Here is a 19,603-nt window from a genome sequence, read left to right as displayed (position 1 = left end):
GGGAGTACTAGTAACCTCTGGATAGTTCTCCCAATAGAATAGAATTGTCTGACCAATATAATATTGGAAAGATCAGTCTCCAAGATTTGCATAGTTCTTGTCTCCTTGAAACGCTGCAGTCTAAAGTGTTACAAATACATGTGCTTGTATATTTGTGTGTGTATGTGAGTGCAAGAGAGGTGTGCTTGTTTATAATACACAGACTTTCTGGTTCCATTTTTGTGCCACAGAACTATTTCTAAGCATCTTGGATGGATATAGTAGTCTCAAAAAGGATTCAATAGTTCAAGTTTTGTTCAAATGCTCCTTACAGGAAACCTGAATTGAAATACGGCTTTAAAAATGTTCTTAATTCTAGTATCTTCTAAGGTCTTTCCTCAAGATTCAGGACTTATCCTACTAGATTTTGGTAGATACTCATATATGATAGTACATATATGAGTATCTGCCAAAACCTAGTAGGATAAAATGGTTTATTGAGCTTCAGAATATACCAGTCAAAATCAGAAAATGAACAAAATAACACCTTAGTCTAATGTAATTGCTCCCTGTAAATATTAAGAGAGCAAAATCTGATTTAGTGGTAAGTGGTTTGAAGAGACTTTTATGGCTTGATATGCCAAACCCCAGGAGCTGAAGAGGTTAGAATAATAATTACTAATACCTGGTACAACTGGGAGTAGTAGTATGTGTATAAGCTGTGTACTTCTCCAGCCTGCAGTAGAGATCAAACTGTACAGCACAGAGAAATTTCTGAGCAGATGTATCTGTTAGTTAGATGCAGAATCCTAAACTCAGAACTCTTAACTAACTCTATTCTGCCAATTCCAGAGGCAAAGCCTTTAGAATTCTCCACTCATATTCTATCAGCCGCATCAGAAAAGCATAGTAGTAGTATTAGTCTTTGTAAAAAAGTGTTCATACGTTTAAAACCATTTTTGTTCACCTGAAAATTCTCCTGGCAACTTTAGAGTGAGCATGTGATGGGCATTTCCATAGCACATCACACCCGCACTGCAGCCTTGAATAAGGATCAGAGCTTTAAGCTTGTGTGCTTCCATTTCATACAGCCTGACTGGAATTCCATTTCTAAGCAAACATTCCAAAGCATATTTTATTACACTTCTGTTAAAACATTTCAAGTTTAAATGACAACAAAAAGAAAACATTTATTGCTGTAATACATAATAACAAGTGGATATTATTATTTTTAAGTACTTTAAAAACCCTAAGGACTAAAATAGTTTGATGATTACAGAGATGTTAGTATGTGATTATACAGTATTTTAATCTATATTCATTTTATACACAAAATAAGTTCATGAAACAGTAAGCAACAACTCTGCTATGCCTATGTATTAGCTACAATTAGCAGCCTGATCCAGAAAATGCTGAACACCCTCATACTTTGACCAGTCAGTGTGAGAAGATGGTCAGCACCCTTCTAGGATGGGGCCCAAATGATGCACTGGAAGGAGAATGTGATGGCAATGACAATATTTTAATGGACATTTTCTTCTGGAATCTCTAAGAAAATACATTTTCATAGTCATTGATAAGCACCAGCTCACAACACTGCATGTGGCTGCATCACTTGCACATTACATTTCCTGACAAACTGCATATACAATACATCTAGGATTCTCAGTATAGAGAGAACTGCAGCACTTACAAATTACCACAGGGAAAATACAGTTTATAGTAGCATTTCCAACAGTGACGTTGCGACATTACTTTAGCGACTATGTTCCTTATGCAAAGGAAAAATAAAAAGTAGTCAGTGACATACTTCCTGAAATTTTAATACTGGCTTTCAGGTGTTAACAATCTAAAGTGCTTTCATGTTTCATACAGTTTTAAAAATTTTCAATTTATACAAAAAAAAAAAAATCCAAATATTTATAAATTTATTCTATACATTTGTGAACATACAATTTAGTCTATTCCTGTTTCCTCACCAAAAAAATTGGCATTGCCATCTCCCAAATCTCTCTTTTGAAACCAAGTCTGTGAGTTTGTTCCTTGAATATAAGCATCCAGAAAATAGCAAATTCCAGGGATATCACTTGGAAAATTTGGTGGAAGCTCCTCTCTTGATCGTGGTGTGAACACAAAACCTGGGTATTCCTTTAACAACCTAGAACAAAAATGAATCATCTTGATTAAAAATCAATCAGTCACTAATAAGTGCAGATATTCAATAATCCTTCATGTATGGCACAGAGAATCCAATTTAATTTTTATAGGTATTTACTGGAAATATAAAAAATTATGTTTACTTGGTAAGCTTGATAACCTATTAACATGTGCAACAGTGCAAGTAGCAGTATGGCCTCTTTTATTTCTTGTCAGTGTTTTGCATGTAGGTACTATGTTTGTTGTAAATATTTTCAAAAATTATTTAGGGCTGAAAGCTAGCTCACATCCACACATCAAATGCACCATAATTAATATTTCAAAGAATGGAGTTATGTGAACCTTATTAATTAAACTATTCACACCCTCTTATCAATTCTAATATTATTTGCTTTTTCACAGATTGAAACAGACTGCTAATCTGTAAGGATAAATGTTGATAACTCGTACCAAAGCTTTCAAACAACTACTGCAATATACAGGATTGTGCAAGGTACCATGTTATCAATGTGTCTTTAGAATTGGTGAATAAATTAAAAAAAAAAACAAACAAAAAGGAGGTGAACAGTTAACACCTCGTTCAATCAGAAGAAGAAAAGAAACTCCACAACAACCATAGTTCACCCATTAATCAAATTGCCTGTTTTCTAGAGGTATGATTCAAAACGATTTTCCATATGAGTGGAATGGAAAAACAATCACTGTTGGCCAGCACTGCTTATGTTGACATACATAAGCACTAGTGATGCTAATGCTCTGTGTTTTCAGAATGCATGATCAAAGGGTTACTTTCTCTGTGCTCTAATACCTGTGCCACTTTTTCTAAGTCACCAATCCAAGATCATCTAAAGCTTGGCACCATCTATATCACATAACACATGCTGCAGGGGATGTCAGGAAGGATCCTGTGCCAAATTCTCTGTCTGATGTTGGATGCAGAACCTTGCCACAAGGCATTATCAGATATGTGGCAGTGGGTACAAGCTGAGTAGGAACAACAGACGACAGTCCAGGCTACAGTGAGGGTAGCAGAGCTTCCTTAAAAAGTTTAAAAAAAAAATTATAATTTTGCTTACTTTACCCAGCCAAAAAATCAATAGGAAGATAAGACTACTATAGTGACTACTGCAGGTGCACATTTTACATACTGCACTGTACCTGTAAGTTGTTGGGCTGACATTTATTTTTCTAGGTATACTGCAAGACTCAAACTTATTGGCAAGGGTTACATTATTTCCAAAAAGGCAATAACGAGGCATTTTAACCCCAACAACTCCAGCAAAGACGGATCCAGAATGAAGGCCAATACGCATCTTTAAACAAAAGAAAGAAAACAGCATTATTAGGTAAAAAAAGAACTAGTAAAGTAAATTTTATGAATTGTTCTCAATTAAAAAAAAAAAAAAAAAAAAGAATGAGCTACTAAAGTTAACAGGGTTAGCAGTCTCCTTAAAATATCTGTACTCTGGCCATTACTGCTCATGGAGAAGGAATTAGCTGAAGTTTATCTTGCACTACATTTTTAGTCAGTAATCCTACCATATCAAAATATGACTGTGAACTGCTGTGAACTGAGGTCATACTCAAATTTTTGACTCTCATTTAGCTGATGCTACTTTTTATGGTTCTTTTTGGTGTTTAGGGGTTTTGGTTTTTTTGTTTTTTTTCGAGCTATGTTCTTTCTCTCATGTACATTAAACAGGCGTAGAGGTGTTTTCTTCAGAACAGCCTTCTGACCAAATAATGGCATGATGTCAGAAAGCTTGTACGTCTGCTCTGCATACTACTCTTTACATATCAAGAGAGTATCATACCATTATGAAGAAGTTGCAGTTCCTAACTTTGAGTGTAAAAGCAGAAAAACCTGTAACAAAACCAAAATCCACCCACATGATGGCTGAAATACATGCATTGAAATGTAAGTCTGATTCAAAGTATGCCATTTGCGGTCACACCTTTTTTTCTTGGCAATTGTTATGTAAAATGACAGTAGATTGTGTGGAATCTTTATTGCTTTGCACAATAGCCAATGTTTTCATGAAGCATTTACTTAAAATAGATGCATGCTTTCATTATAAAGATAGTTTCCTTCTACGAAGCTTCTGTTAGGTACTTACACAACACAACTTTTTTCTCCTTATTTTAAAATAATTTTAAAAATGTGATAGTAGCATTTGCATGTAAATTATAAACTTGTTATAATTTTGCCAGGATGTTTCCAGATTTTTTAAGGGTAACTTAATTTGATATACTGCAAAATACAAAAAGAACAACATCTATTTATAATACAATAATACAATGCTGTTCTCTGGGATAAATGTGGAGCATATAATCCTCTTAATAATCATTTTCTTTGTCTTGGTATATAAATATTCCTTAATCCAAAATTAAACAAAAAACAAAAAACAACAACAACAACAACAACAACAACAACAACAACAACAAAAAAAAAAAAAAAAAAAAAACAAAAAAAAACCTATTAGCTTTCTGGAGGAACTAATGAAAAGATAAATGTTTAAAAATTAGCAATTGAAAGACATGATGAACTGAGACACCTCTATTAAAAATATCAGGATGCCATTCCAGGTCATTTGAACTACAGCGAAGTTCCACATAATTTTTCATGCACACAGGCCTTTCTTTTTCTTTCTCAGTACGAGATAATCGTATATGAAAATTTCAGTACATGTGTAAGTTCTCACTGAAAGGAAGCCATAAATATAATTACCACTGAATTTAACAGTCGCTTTGACAGCATTAACACCATTATCTTATGGTAGTTTAGTATCTGACTGTGAAGCTAAAACAGCAATGGAATCCTTTAAAGATGTGTGGATTACTACAATCAGAACGTCTTTGGGCATTCATATTCATAGCTTCTGCGTCAAAAGACTTGGAAGTCTAATTTGGAAAGAGGATTAGTCATTTCCTTAGAAAAGAGAATATTCCATGCCATTGACAGTTTTATTGCTACTGAGACCGGAACTTCAGCATGTCAGATTACACCTGTTGACTTCAGTGCATTTGTCTTTTGGGTTGATTTTCAGATCTCTATTTCACCTTTATTGCTCCACAAAACTCTCATCCATAGATTGAAAAAGGTCAGCTTCTCCAGCCACAGTCACTCGATTCCCCAAATTCTCGAAGTTAATGCAATGAAGTGAAATTTCCTTCAAACAAAATCCCAGAAAGCAACTAAACAAAAACACAATAAAATATATGACCTTGATAGGCTCTCCATGGGGAGACACCACCTCGTCTGACAGTTCCATCATCTTCAGGGCCATCAGAGCTATTTGAACAGCATGTGTTTCACTTTCTTTGTGTAAGCCTCCAGCAACACAGTAGGCATCTCCAATAGTCTCAACCTAAAACAGGCATATTTGTTTGTTACTCTTAGACTGTTGATAAATATAAAAAAACCAGTATGACTTCAGTAAGAATTGTAGTTACATACAATTCTTGACAAGTCTTAGTTTTGCTGTAAAATTATTTAAGTACCAGACAAATCCTGCAGTATCATGCAAAAGGAAAAATTGCACAACTTTTATTTATTGCTGGGTAATAAACAGGCACTCCCAGCCACATTAAACACCTATTTACTCCAGAGTCACAGCACTGTCATTGAAATTAATTTTTTAAATTAACTCTTAAGTTTTGATGGATTTCTTTCTTGGCTGATTGAACAACTGTTTATGTTGACTTGTTTGTTTGTTTGTTTTGTGATTTATTTTGTCTTTCATTTGAAAAGGTTTATGGCAAAATAATATTTGGATCTCTATTATTTTCTATCTCAATCTTAATTTCTTTTCCTGCCCCAGAATCCCACAGAAAAGCAATGAATTGTGTACCTTGTAGACATCTAGCTCTCCACATTGGTAATCAAATCGAGTATAAAGCTCATTAAGCATGGTGATAACCTGCATAGGTGAGCATTGGGAACAGATTGCAGTGAATCCAACAATGTCAGAAAAAAGCATTGTGACGTTATTAAATTTCTTGGCTTGTACAACTTGTCCCTGCCACAGCTGCTGAGCAACCTCTCCAGGAAAAATTGAAAACAGAAGATCTACAGTCTTCTTCTTCTCTTCTTCAAGTGCTTGATGGGCCTGCTCAAGGGTTGCTTTTAGCTTTCCTAACCTCTTCTTCAGTCCATCCTGGGCTCTGGCCTGCTCTCCTATCAGAACAACATCTCTTAAAGCATTGTGAATGGGAATATCAGAGAGGTACAATCCTCGTCCTGTAAAATCTTCTAGTCTGTCCACACAGGGAGATCCCAAGAACAGAATGGCACTGGATTCAAATATATAGATCATTTGGCCTTTAAGATCCATTACCTGAAACAGTTAAAGAAACAAGAATTCATGCAAAACATGTATGGCAATAGTCTAGAAGCAAGAAGTTTTAGAGAAAATACATTTTGCTAAAATATAAGAATATCAAGACTGGTCCATAATTCTTACATTTTCATTTAGTTGCTTAGGGGAAACATGGGGTGCTGAATCACAGAGCCATCAAGTAAGTTCATTTTTATTCAATCCTCTGGTTCAAGAGGACTCCAGCTTCAGGATAAACACCTAATTATGTCTGAGTATCAGTTTATCTTAGGGAGAAAAGAAAACCAAAAAAAAAATTTTTGTGCATTTTCAGCAATTGATAAAATGTGTTCCTACTATGGCCTCTGAATTTATACTAATAATTAGGTAATGCACCACTTTCTCCATAAGATAAAGTGAGAAAATCTGCTTCAGTTTTATCATAAGATGTTCAGTATTCACTTCAATTTAAAATTAAGGGCAAAAATGGCAGGAATATCCAGTTTTAATAAAAATATTTTGTGTGAAGTGTTTTTATGTCCCTTCTGTAGTTAGTTCTGTAAGGTGAAAGGTGCTGCAGAGCTTAGCTTAACATGGCTTTGAAGGACCACTTTTTCAATAAAATCTGTTCCTTACTAATAGACACTTGCATATGCAAGTATATGCAAAATCAAAGCCGACTCCACCACCCCTCGTCATCATTCTAGTGCAGAAATGGATCTGAAATGAAGTAGCTACAGCTTTTAATAGTAGCCACATTAGTAACTGGGTATAACTTTTTTACCATTCTTCATTTATGTCTTTGGAGTGTTGAGTCTGAACTGCTAATTCATCCCAGAGTGCCTCAGGTGCATATGAGCTGGAATTCAGCTGGCACCAGGAATGAATAAAAACAGTCATTGAATACTCAATTTTTTTACTGTCCCAGGTCGTTTGTCGCAGACCCAGCTTCAGCAAAGACAGTTGTAATCCCATCAGTTGAAACTAAGTGGAATCTTTGGTGATTGTATCTTTGGTGATTGATGAAAACATCAGAGTACCAAAGATACCAAAACACCAAAGGCTGAATGATCACAGAAAACATCATTTTATTTTCCTAAAGCCTAGAGCTGTTCCCAAATGTCTCAGGGGCACATTTCCTGCCACTGTCTTTGTGCTGAAGATGCCCTTAGTCTCAACAGCATGGCATATCACTGGCTTTATCTCAGTATTTCAAATTATTCAAATAAAATCAAATTTTCAGTCAGATTTTACTTGTGTGAAAGTCCTAAAGCAGAGTTTTAACTGAACATTGGCTTCAGAATCCAAATTACATTTGACTACCCTAATTAAATCACTATTATACAGTTGTATCAGATGTTTGGATGTAGAAAATGCAAAATGTATCATGTTTTGTGGATATTTTAACTCCACTTGAAGAAAACAAATTCCTCATAGAAGTAATGGTGATAAAAAGTCTCTTACCATGGACGGTTTCGTATCAGTATTATCCCATCTTCTAACTCGTACAGTAAACTGCATATTTAGCATTGTCATTATTCCACTAAAAGTGCAGCTTACTTTGGGGGTAAGAATTTCAAAATACTCTTCAAAGTTTGGCTTAGCTTGAAATTCTCTCCTGGTCAAAAGTCTTCTTATCCCATTTCCAATTTGAAGAACTGACATATCCTTGTCAAACATAAAATGAAATGGGAAAGTTTTACAGAACACAGAGGCAGGAATCACAAGTGAAGACTGTGGTTTACATGGAGATAAGGAAGGTTTTGTACTTTTGACTTGTATAGAATACAACAAATAAGGCTGATTAGCAAACTCAGTGCAGTCATTATGGAAACAAGGAGGCATGAGCATCACTTCCACCTCAGTTTCATACAAAATATGAGCTGCTGCTTTAATGATACCAGGTAGAATAAGACTTGTAATTTTCTTAGGAAAGAAATAATAAACATTTAAGAAGTCTTGATCTTTCTCCAGGCATAATATGGAGGCATCTTCAAGTCTGTCCTTTTTTCCTGCTTCTTGGCTGTGGCCACTCTGCTTCAGCAGAGTAGTGAAACTATTCAAGAAGTCCTTAAGAGTACCTCCAATAACCCCTAATATGTGCTCATCCTCTTCATAGCATATTTTGAATAGCTCTTCACCAAGAGACTCCCGTAGGGACTCCACGGGAACACCTGCACAGAACCACATTTTAGTCAGAACTGATCTCATCATCCTGAATCACAGGCTAAGCTCCACATTTTTTTCAACCTAGGCCAAAACATGCTATCAATTTCCTCCCCTGGTGCAGCATTGACCCCTAAGGGCACTCTCATTTAGGAGTCCTGGAAATAAGGCCTGGAAATGGGGGGACAATTGGTTGTAGTTTAGAAAGACCCAAGATTCAGTGTCTTTGTAGACAACATGGATGCAAGTTTTGGCACAAGATTTAACACAACTCCCTTAGATTGATATAAGAGAGTAAAATAAGAAGTTAAAAGCTAACATAAGAATAAAATAGGATCTGCAGATATAAGTAGTATGCGTAATCCAGTACATCCAATGACCCTGGGAATATTCTGGAGCACTGAATGACTCACATCTTTGCTAGTAAATTCGTTTTAGCCGGATAGCTGCATGCAAACTGACTGTTGGGAATGTTCCATTTCCCCAACTGTTACTGGGAATCATTTGAGAAAGTATTGTCTCGCACAGACCAGCAGACCAGCTGTGTGCCTGGACCACTGCAACAGTTTAAGTGTACAGAAGACCATATTTCAGTTCCAGGAAATGTTAATTTACTATTACAGATGTAGGCAGAGTTACATATTACAAATTATAGAGTTCTCTGCTGACACAGAACAGCCTTCAGAATATGAAGTAACATATTAGTAACAAGACTAATTTATATATATTATTACATATTTATAGAAAATAAACTATTTATTTATATAAATATATTATTAAAGAAGCTTACATTACCTGCTGCATTAGCATGATCACTGATTATTTTTTCAAAATCTTCTCTATCACCACTTTTTCTGCAAAGACCATAAAAATATAAATAAAGCCCCTAAATTATCAAGATAAATGTGGCAAAAATAGTAAGTACAGAAGTTACCAACCTTGTCTTTAAAGTGTATAGACCCAGTTCTGCTGATCAAATAGAAAGTTTTTAATTAATTCAAAAGAGGGTCTTGGTAGGATTTTAGATTATTCTGTGCATTTCTGATAAATTAAAATTTTGGTCTGAGCTCCAATTATGGATTTTGGTCAAATGCTATTGCCTGTCATTGTAACAGCCCTGGATTTTTGTTTGGCTTGCAGTTTTTCTTCTTGAAGACAAAACTACATTTCCTAACATACTGCATAATATAATTGGAATTTATACTCAAGCACTTTTTTGGCATTACACTGCATTTAGTTCAAAAGAGGTGAGAATGTATTTCTGCTTTGAGAAGAAATGCAAATAACAACTATTAACTTCAAAATTACTTGTTCATTGGTAGTAATGCAGATATTTGACACAAAACTGCAGCCCTCTGAGTTCTCTGAGGACAATAAATGTCAAACTGAATGTCTGACTCAAAGTCATGAGAATGACATATAGCTTAGATTAACCTCCATACAAGCAATAAACTCCTGATACGTCTTCCGAATTTCTTCACTTGGCATATCATAGGTATACTTATATGCAAAAGCAATACAGACATTTTGATTTACATTTGCATTATTGCCTCCTTCAGAATATCACAGTAATTTTTTCTTTTCAACTAATACTCCAGGGAAGCAACACATAATTAAAGAATGGGAAAACATTCATAGCAATAAGCCAGTCAGCAACTGCAAAGCACATCTGACCCGCTATCTTTGGTTCAGTCAATGTATGTAAAGTGCTTTAAAAATATCAAGTATAATTTAAAAGATACACTGCAATTATCTATTCTTATCATGGTGAGCAACAGTGTAGTTTCCAACTTGATTATTTTTCTTCACTTCAGAAAGCAGATTTAAACTGATGGGCTTGTATTTTCAAATGCATTCAATAAACTGAATCCTCAGTGTATCATGAGATGCTAATAAATTCTTACTTCCTACAAGGCTCAAATTATTAATACTGGATTAGTACTAAGAAGTGCTGAAAATTGAGCTGAGTTCTTCAGAAAGAGAAACCAGAAGCCAAGTCAGCTCAGGAAAACATCTGACTGTAATGTATGAGTATTCACTGCATCAGAAACCAAATTCTTTTGTATAATACTGATCATATTTAAAACTCTTTCCCTGGGATCTTAGAAACACTGGGCTATATCCATATACAACCATATCTATTATTCCATCTATGCCAAGCAGTCTCTAAACTCCTCTGAAGTCTTCACCTGTTTCCCTGTACAATTCGCCCATTAAGTCAACTTTGTGAGTGATGTAAATATTTGTGAATATTTTAAAATAAACTAAATCAATACTAGCTTACATTACATGAAATGTTACACACAAATTTGACAAGGTAATTGAATATAAATTCCAAAAGTCTTGACTCCCAGTCACCACCCTATTCCTGTCTGAAAAAACATTCTTGCAGTGAAGTTAGTTACAAGCCCATTACACTTACATACCTGTTTTCTTTTACTCTGTGTTTTGCAAGTGTTCTCTGCAGTGCAAGATTTAGCCTTTCAAACTAGGGAAAAAAATAAGTATGTCACATGTATCGATGTCATTGCTGAAATTTTAATCATGAGATAACATTCCTATACACAGAATTACTTTGCCATCCTTGCGACTAACAACTTTTTTTCAAGACAGTATTGTTGTTAGAAAAAGCATGTCACTTCTGTGGTTATGAGGTTTACTTTATGTTCATCTCTTCAGCTTCAGCACCACTATAATTAAGCCCCTCAGTTCACATGCACAAGGGGTTGTGTATTTTAAATACATGATGTTTTTTACCTCCAGGTTTTCAGATGGCAGTAAAGACAGTGGTGGTAAGAAATAAGTATAAGTAATACAGCTTTCTATTATTACAAACGCCACTCCCAAAAAAACCACTAAGTTCCATGAATACAAAATTATTTTAAAGAAAAAGAATAATTTTTGCTGTGTATGCCACGACCCCAAACATCCTCCATATGAAAATCTAGTCACTGTAGGTAGCCTTTATAAAAGGATTCTCTAATAAAAGACACTTTAGAGCATAATGAATATTTGCCTTAAAATACTTCAATCCCATGATTCCGTATCTCTTCTGCAGTTCCTAGTTGGAACAGATAGAACATTTTCCAAATATGCATATTTCAAATTGCTAGGGCCAGTAAAGCTATCATATGTATGTTGTCTCTGATATTCAACCCCCAAATTTCCCATACAGACAGGGTCATAGAATAACACTATACTGGCCTGACAGAATTCAGCTGTGAGGCTTCCTGTGGCCTGGCTTTTCTTTGGTCCTCATTCCCTGAAGAAACTAGCAGCTTTTACTGCATACTTACTTTTTGTATTTCCAGGAGGAAAGTTTGCACAAAGAAAATATCATGTGAAAAAAAGGCAATATATTCTGGAAATGTTTTCCAAGGAAAAATCTAAAGCAAATTAGATACTCATATGCATATCTATGTATACCATATACCATGTATATGAACACAACATAAATTACGTCTGTGTAAAAACTGATACAGTAAGTGGAATGCCATCGAATCCATTACTTATAAACGAGCAGTGGTCTTCATATTTCTGTAAAGAAACAAGTAAATTAAACAACAACATGCACTACATTGTATCTCAAATTTAATCAAAAAGTTGTCCGGATGCACTTTGTCCTGGACTTCCATGCATAACTCTCTGTTTCCATGAGAAGTTCATGAATCAATAGGGGTCACGATGCAGCCCCATTTTGGAGCTTCCAGTTGGAAAGAAGATGATGTTACTCAACGACATTTAAGTAAGGTAAATTATCTAAGCAATGAAAAATATGTTTCTAAACAAGCAAAGCCCTTTCATGGGAAAATAAGATTAGGAAGATGCTTAGGGCTTGACCCCAAATCAGCATGAGAAAAGACTTGGACAAAGTCCTAATGAATATGACTTGAATAATTGTAAATAGTAACAATGATAACCTTGAATTTCAGTGGTTCCTAGGGTACATGGTCATAAAATCTTCACTTTGCCAAGCTTTGTCCCAGCTGATGAACTATCCTATGATAATTATGTAATAGGCAACTGTATACATTTATACTACTCTTTAAAGAGAAAAAAATAGCAGTTATTAAAAATCCCAACAACTATATACTAGAAAAGCAATACAGCAATTATGACACCCTGGAAAGGGTGCTCTGCCAGTTCATTTTTGGATTACAAGTATTTTTCTTTATAAATTTAGATATCAGTTTAAAGATTTAATGGGATGCATTCCATTCTGAATTATACGTTGTGTATAAATGCAGCAGAGGTAAAAAGGAAGTTTTTCAAAACTTAATTATGTAGAGGTTTAGTGAATGGGTAATAAATAAAGAGCTGCATAACCAGATCTGCAAATAGATTTCCCAAAACTCCAGCACTTTAAGTATTAAGGTACACTGAATGTCAAAGTAAAGGAATTGTAAGTAAACGAGTGTACAGAATTGTCCATTTGCTATTTGTAGTACCAATATGTCAGCCTGTTCCTTCAAACTTCCCACTGAATTTGAGACAAGGCCAAGAGTTGGATGTTATGGAGCTGCAATTTTCGTGTTCTTTTTACAGAGATAAACCATGGTATTCATCTCCACTCAAGCAAACCTGCACTGGGCCTGTTTTCAGTTAAGTTGAGCAGAGACATAAGAATATCTTTGTGGTAAACACGAACAGTAATGGTTTTAAAAATAGTATGACAGGAGGTTAGTATCACAGCAGATGGAAACATCTATTTTAATTTTTTTGTGATAATGACTAATGCACTTAGCAGTTTGGATTCAGTTAGATGAACTGATGAGATGACCACGTAATTTACATAATTAGGTAATGAGGAAGAACTTGTATTACTATATCTCGATGTAAAAAATGGTACAAAAATAGATGGATTTAAAAAGAACAATTAAAAAGATCAGTGGAAGGTTGCAAATACAACGCAAAAATAACGGAAATTCAGTGGAGGGGATGGTGTGTACAACACCACAGTGTGGCAAAATTATATCCAGAAGGAATGGAAGGTAGTTTTAAACTACAGAGAACTACATAAGAACACAAACTTTTAAGTCAAAGCAACTTTCTAAAGGCTTAAATCTAAAGGCAGGCATAGAATGCTTCTTTAACATTTATAGTTAAATGCTATTAAAGTTTTATTAGCATTTAGTATCTATTTACCTCAGGAAAGATTAGTTTGCAGATGCTTTCAGTTAGTGTGTGCAGGTACACTCTACTTCTGCTCGTTTTCCTTTGTGGAAGGTCGCCTTGACCATCTTTTTCATGGACTTCTTTGCAGATGGGCAAAGCTGCTCTAGAGCTGTTTTCTGTGCAGTCTTTGTCATGTTCCTCAGCAATGTGACCTTGAGTCAGTAAGGAGAAAGGACATTCTCCTGTGATCTTCAAGTCTTTCAGTTTTGTACAGAACATACTGTACCAAGTCTCTCTCTTGAGATTAGGAGTACTTAGCTCTGCATTTAATAGTTCTCTTCTGTTTACCAACAAGAGCAAAAGATGCCAGAATAATAAGTTGATAAGGCAACCACTGTGGAAGGTAATTGGTAGCTATAAATCATCCCAGGAAAAAAAATTGTGCCCCTGCAAAACAAGAAAGGAAAAAAGAATCACAAACATTTATTTTTTTCTTTTAAATTCACATGATGTGCCAATTTTATCTTAAGTACATTAAAATAATGGCTTTTTGAGGACTTAGCTCAGGAAAGTACTTACTCTTGTCCCATTTTAAGCATGCAGTATCTATTGACTGCAGTGCTTCAGGTAATTCAAGTTGCATGCATGTCAAGTTTTGAATGATTTGGGATTCAAGTGATTAAGGCAGTGGACTTGTCTTACCCAACACATTTGGTGACACTGATGGATGAGGTTTCTGAAAGAGTGGAATTCCAATGAGGAAAACTTTTTGATTCTTTATAAGCAGCTATTAAAAACTATCTCATCTATCACAATGAAACAGATTAGTTATGAATACTTAAATCTAAACTTACTTGATGTCCAAGATATCCTTTATGTAATAGAGAAACATATGACTTAAGTTAGTGTGTGTACACTAACTTAAACAGTAAACCATCCAAGATCAAAGGTTAGAGTTTCTTGTAAAAACAACTGACTGGTGACAACTCACATCTTGGGAATTTGACCACACAACTGCAGTTGCTTGGAAACACTAAGGGATTTTTATGCTTTTGAAGGTGTTATTTTCCAAACAGCACATTAAAAAAAAAAAAAAAAAAAAAAGAGGCTGTACTTTTAATTTTAATAATGGTCCATTTGTTACAGGGCCAAAGTCCAGCTAGAACTTAATCCGACTACTGCTGTAAAACATAAAAATGTTTTTACAAATACCTCAGCAACAAAAGGAGGGCTAAGGAGAATCTCCATCCTTTACTGGATGCAGGAGGAAACATAGTGGCAAAGGACAAGGAAAAGGCTGAGGTACTTGGTCCCTTCTTTGCCTCAGTCTTTAACAGCGAGGACATTTGCCCCCAGGATACCAAGACCCTGTGCTGGAAGACAGAGAGCAGAATAATGCTCCTATAAACCAGGAGAAAATGGTCAGTGACCAGCTAGACAACTTAAGATACTCAAGTCCATGGGATCCACCCAAGGGTCTAAAGGGAACTGGCAGAAGAGCTCACCAAATCATCTTCCATTATTTACCAGCAGTCTTGGCTAACTGGGGAGGTTGACAGGAGGTTAGTTAAGATAATGTCCACCCACAAGAAGTCAGAGGGAGGATATGACCCGACAGCCTGACTTCAGTCAGGCTCACTGAGCCAGGGAAGGTCATGGAGCAGATCATCTTGAGTGCCATCACACAACACATGCAGGACAACCAGAGGATGAGGTGCAGCCAGCATGGGTTTAGGAAAGGCAGGTCCTGCCTGACAAGTCTGCTCTCCTTCTATGACAAGGTGACCTGCTTAGTGGATGAAGGAAAAGGATCATGCCTACCCAGACTGAAACAAAGCCTTTGACACCATTTCCCACAACATTCTGGAGAAACTGGCTGCTCATGGCTTTCACAAGTATATCCTTTGCCAAACAAAGAACTGGCTGGATGACTAAACTGGATGACTAAGAGAGTGTTGGTGAATGCCAATCCAATTGGCAGCCAGTCACCAGTGGGGTTCCCCAGGGCTCAGTGCTGGGGCCAGACCTGTTTAATATCTTTATCAATGACCTGGACAAGGGGATTGAGTGCACCCTCAGTCAGTTTGCAGGCAGCACAAAGCTGGGTGGGAATGCTGATCTGCTGCAGAGGGATTTGGATAAGATGGATCTATGCACTGAGACCAGTCATATGAGGTTCAATAAGACCAAGTGATTGTTCCTGCCCTTGAGTCACAACAGCCCCATGCAGCACTACAGGCTGAGGGAGAACGACTGGAAAATTGCCTGGCAGAAGAGGACCAGGTGGTGGGGGTGCTGGCTGACAGCAGCTAAACATGAGCCAGCATGTGCCCAAGTGGCCAAAAAGGCCAATGGCATCCTGGCCTGGATCAGGAATAGTGTGACCAGCAGGACCCAGGCTGTGATTGTCCCTCTGTACTCAGCAATGGTGAGATCACATCTTGAACCCTGCCTCCAGTTCTGGGCCCCTCACTAAAAGGATATTGAGGTGCTAGAGCATGTCCAGAGAAGGGCAAGAGAGCTGGTGAATGGTCTGGGGTACAACTTTTATGAGGAGCAGCTGGGGAAGTTTGGTGTGTTTATCCTGAAGAAAAAAAGGCTCAGCAAAGACTTTACTGCTTCTAAAATGAAGGTGAGGGTCAGTCTCTTCTCTCAGGTAACAAGCGTCAAAATGAGAAGAACCAGCCTCCAGTTTTAACAAGGGAGGTTTAGACTAGATATTAAGAAACATTTCTTCAAAGAAAGGGCGCTCAAAATTTGGAACAGACTGCCCAGGGAAGCAGTAGAATCATCATCCTTGGAGGTATTTAAAAGACATGTAGATGTGGCACTTAGGGACACAGTTTAGTGAAGATGATTTATTCCAGTTAGTTTGAAAAAGACTCTTTGATTTTCTATTGACTGTATCTCATTGAATCAGATCCTCTCATCCTCATATAATACTCTTTAAAAATAATCCTCGAGAGCTTTTGGTGACTCTGGAAACAGCTAAGTATTACATTTTTCTCTCTGGAGATACAACAACTACTTCTCTCAAAGGCACTAGGGCTTTAATAAGCCTGTGCATTACACCATTTCTTTCTGGCCCTGAGACACCCTAAGGGCATTTGGGGTCACACAGCAACTGTATCAGGGTTAAAAATAACTAATTCCCTGATACAGGTTATCAGCTGCTGCTTCTGAAACAGCTGGAATGAATGGCAAAGCAGAGGAGTGCTGCAGACTCAGCACAAATGGCACAGATAAAAGGAGAAATAGGCAGGAGCTACTTTGACTGGACCTGCTGCTGAAAAAAATATTTGGCAGAAAAGCCCCTTTTAAAGTCTGCTGTAATACTGATGGTGTCAGGCCAGGTTCTAGGGGACATCTATCAAAATTAACGTCTTATTTTAAGAATCAATAAACACAATGCTAAGAATAAGAGGCTGAAGAATGTTTACATAACATTTAATAATTCTGATTTCAGTTTTTGCGTGGAGACACATTTGTTTCTGCTGCATGGACATCAGCAATACTTCATTTTTTATTGCTGAATAACACTGGGTAGCAAATAAGGCAGTGAAAAATTTAAAGCAAGACCCATACTCCAAATACATAAATATACATAATACTTCATACTGCAAGCATCATTTTTACATATATATGTATAGATATTTTTATTCAGAAGCCATTACATACCCAATATTAATATCCTAAGAAAGGAAAGCAGAAAAGAACAATATTTTCTGTAATTGGACTGATCTGTATACTGGAGTAAACATATATATAGACATGCATCATTGTCAAAGCTAAAAAAAAATTATGGCTCTGATGGATCTTACATATATACTCACATGCTTTGCTGAGTTTGGGCTTTAAATTTCAAGATAAATTTTGAATTTATAAAATAACTACTAAAACTTCTTAAGTATATCAGCACTTTGAAAGGAAAAAAAAAAAACTCTCTGAAGTATATTTTGATTAAAAAATACAGAATTCAACATTTAAAACATCTCCCAGGGAATGCAACATTACAATTATATATGCTGCTATTTAAACAGTCTTAAAAAAAGAGTTTCTCAGTAAGAAATGTAAGAATGAATTAATAGCTAAATTAGATAACAAAAAATAGTTACTGCAATTATTGCACTAACCTAAGAACAAAGTGATCTTCAGTGACTACCAATGGTTTTCATGGGTTTTCTGTTTTTTTTGTTTTGTTTTGTTTGGGAGGGGGTTTGTTTGTCTGTGGTTTTTTGTTAGGTTGGTTTTTGGGGGGGGGGGGTTGGGGATTTTTTTGTTTTGTTCTGTTTTTTCCCCTGCTCATGAAATTATTTATCTGTTTTCACAAAACAATAATCTGGAACTATGGAACTATTTGGGGTTCACTTCCATGCTAGCATACTGTATCTTTATTAAATTACATTTATTGCGATAGGAAAAATATCCAGGCAGGCAGAATCAGTTCTGCATTGTTTTACACCTGAAAAGACCCTAGAAGCTGCCAAGTGGGAAGAAGGGGCCCCAGAAGATGGTCATGGGACAAGGCTTTTTCAGGGGCAAAATGGGTGCTGATGTGAAGAACCCCAAGTCGACAATGCTGCTGGACATGCAGCAATTGTGTCTGCAGCTTCTTTTTGTGACGCCATCCTTTGTGCTGCAGGACACCTACACTCAGCCTCTTCCTGCCCGGGTAGGGACTGGAATCTTTGCCATTGATCTCACCATGACCCTGGGCTCCTACCAGTTGCTATTTATGAACACATCATCATTGATTTACAAGAATGTGGATGTCCATGATGTTTCTAGCAATAATACTGTTGTACAAAACCAGTATCAGATCTGTTGAGTCCAAATAATGAAGACACAGTTCCTAAAGAAAATTTTCTGAAGAACCATTTTCTAAGCATCCTGAAGTTCTTGTTTTCCCAGAAACAAGCTGTACGGTTCTTTGATAACAGAGATCCCCATTCAAAACCATTATCCATTTAGCAGGCACAACAATTTTCAAGCAGCGGTCAGTTCAAAACTCTCCCTGACTTCTGCAATGACAAAGCCCCCTAAATCACATCTTTAAATAAACAAAGTAGAAAACCTAATTCCATGACACTTCAGAGGATTTAAATACTGAAAAACCTCTATGCACAGACTAGGTCTTCTTTTATAAAAACATCAAGTTTGCATGTGGTATCCTAAGTGCATCTTGTACTTAATTTAAGTAATGTTCAGGAAAAAAGTCTATTGTATTGCATGAAAATCTGTCTCATTCATATAGTAATTAGACAGTGGTGTTAAGGGTCTGACAGGAGAAAGATAATGGATCCACAGTATGGAGATTACAGAAGGAATTTCAGCAGTATAATGGGCCTTAAAAAGGTATGACAGAGATGATACCACACATCACAGGTTAAGTCAAACATCTGCAGATGTGTTTCAGGAATGAGGAACACCAGCCTTCCCACTGTTCACCATGTCTTTAGACATTTTTTGACCATAACAACAATAAAAGAAATATGAAAAAGTTTCTGGTTTTGATTCCTCTCCAAACATGGTTTGAGAGAGCTCATCCCAGAGGAGCAGCAGTGTCTAATGTGAATTCTCCATCTCTGCCATATTAATTGTCATAGTTCCCTGGGAAACAAATTGAAAATTAAAACTAAGTAGTCTGCTGTGAGATCAAACTACAAGCAACCGTTTATTGTCTGAGTACAACATGGCACTGGGCCACTCAGAAAAATTAAGACGACTTTACATAGTATAGTCATAGCTGCAGAATAACTTAACAGTGCTCAAAATGCTCTGTACAAACATTTCATTCTAAGTTTACATCTATACTTGTCTCACAGTCAAAATGTGTTCCTGTGTGTTTATTTTTACTATCTGCTTCTGAA

General features: G+C 36.3%; 1 protein-coding gene across 3 annotated transcripts in view; it reads right to left on the bottom strand.

Annotated features, from left to right (window-relative positions):
- Window positions 1–1,086: 1,086 nt before the first annotated feature.
- The window catches only part of GUCY1A1 (guanylate cyclase 1 soluble subunit alpha 1), a 34,809-nt gene continuing 16,292 nt past the window's right edge, over window positions 1,087–19,603 (bottom strand). For all 3 annotated transcript variants that reach the window (XM_040065741.1, XM_058420818.1, XM_040065742.2), the window contains 8 exons: window positions 13,764–14,180; window positions 11,045–11,106; window positions 9,414–9,472; window positions 7,917–8,626; window positions 5,988–6,473; window positions 5,361–5,504; window positions 3,295–3,449; window positions 1,087–2,137 (listed from right to left, as the gene is read on the bottom strand). In XM_040065741.1, coding sequence (XP_039921675.1) covers window positions 1,936–2,137; window positions 3,295–3,449; window positions 5,361–5,504; window positions 5,988–6,473; window positions 7,917–8,626; window positions 9,414–9,472; window positions 11,045–11,106; window positions 13,764–14,012 — 2,067 coding nt within the window. In that variant the 5' untranslated portion in view covers window positions 14,013–14,180 and the 3' untranslated portion in view covers window positions 1,087–1,935. The remainder of the gene's footprint in view (window positions 2,138–3,294; window positions 3,450–5,360; window positions 5,505–5,987; window positions 6,474–7,916; window positions 8,627–9,413; window positions 9,473–11,044; window positions 11,107–13,763; window positions 14,181–19,603) is intronic.

This window comes from Hirundo rustica, chromosome 5 (assembly GCF_015227805.2).
Source record: "Hirundo rustica isolate bHirRus1 chromosome 5, bHirRus1.pri.v3, whole genome shotgun sequence".
Classification (NCBI taxonomy): domain Eukaryota; kingdom Metazoa; phylum Chordata; class Aves; order Passeriformes; family Hirundinidae; genus Hirundo; species Hirundo rustica.
The sequence above is the reverse complement of the archived record's forward strand: the minus strand, read 5'-3'. Positions and strand labels throughout refer to the sequence as shown.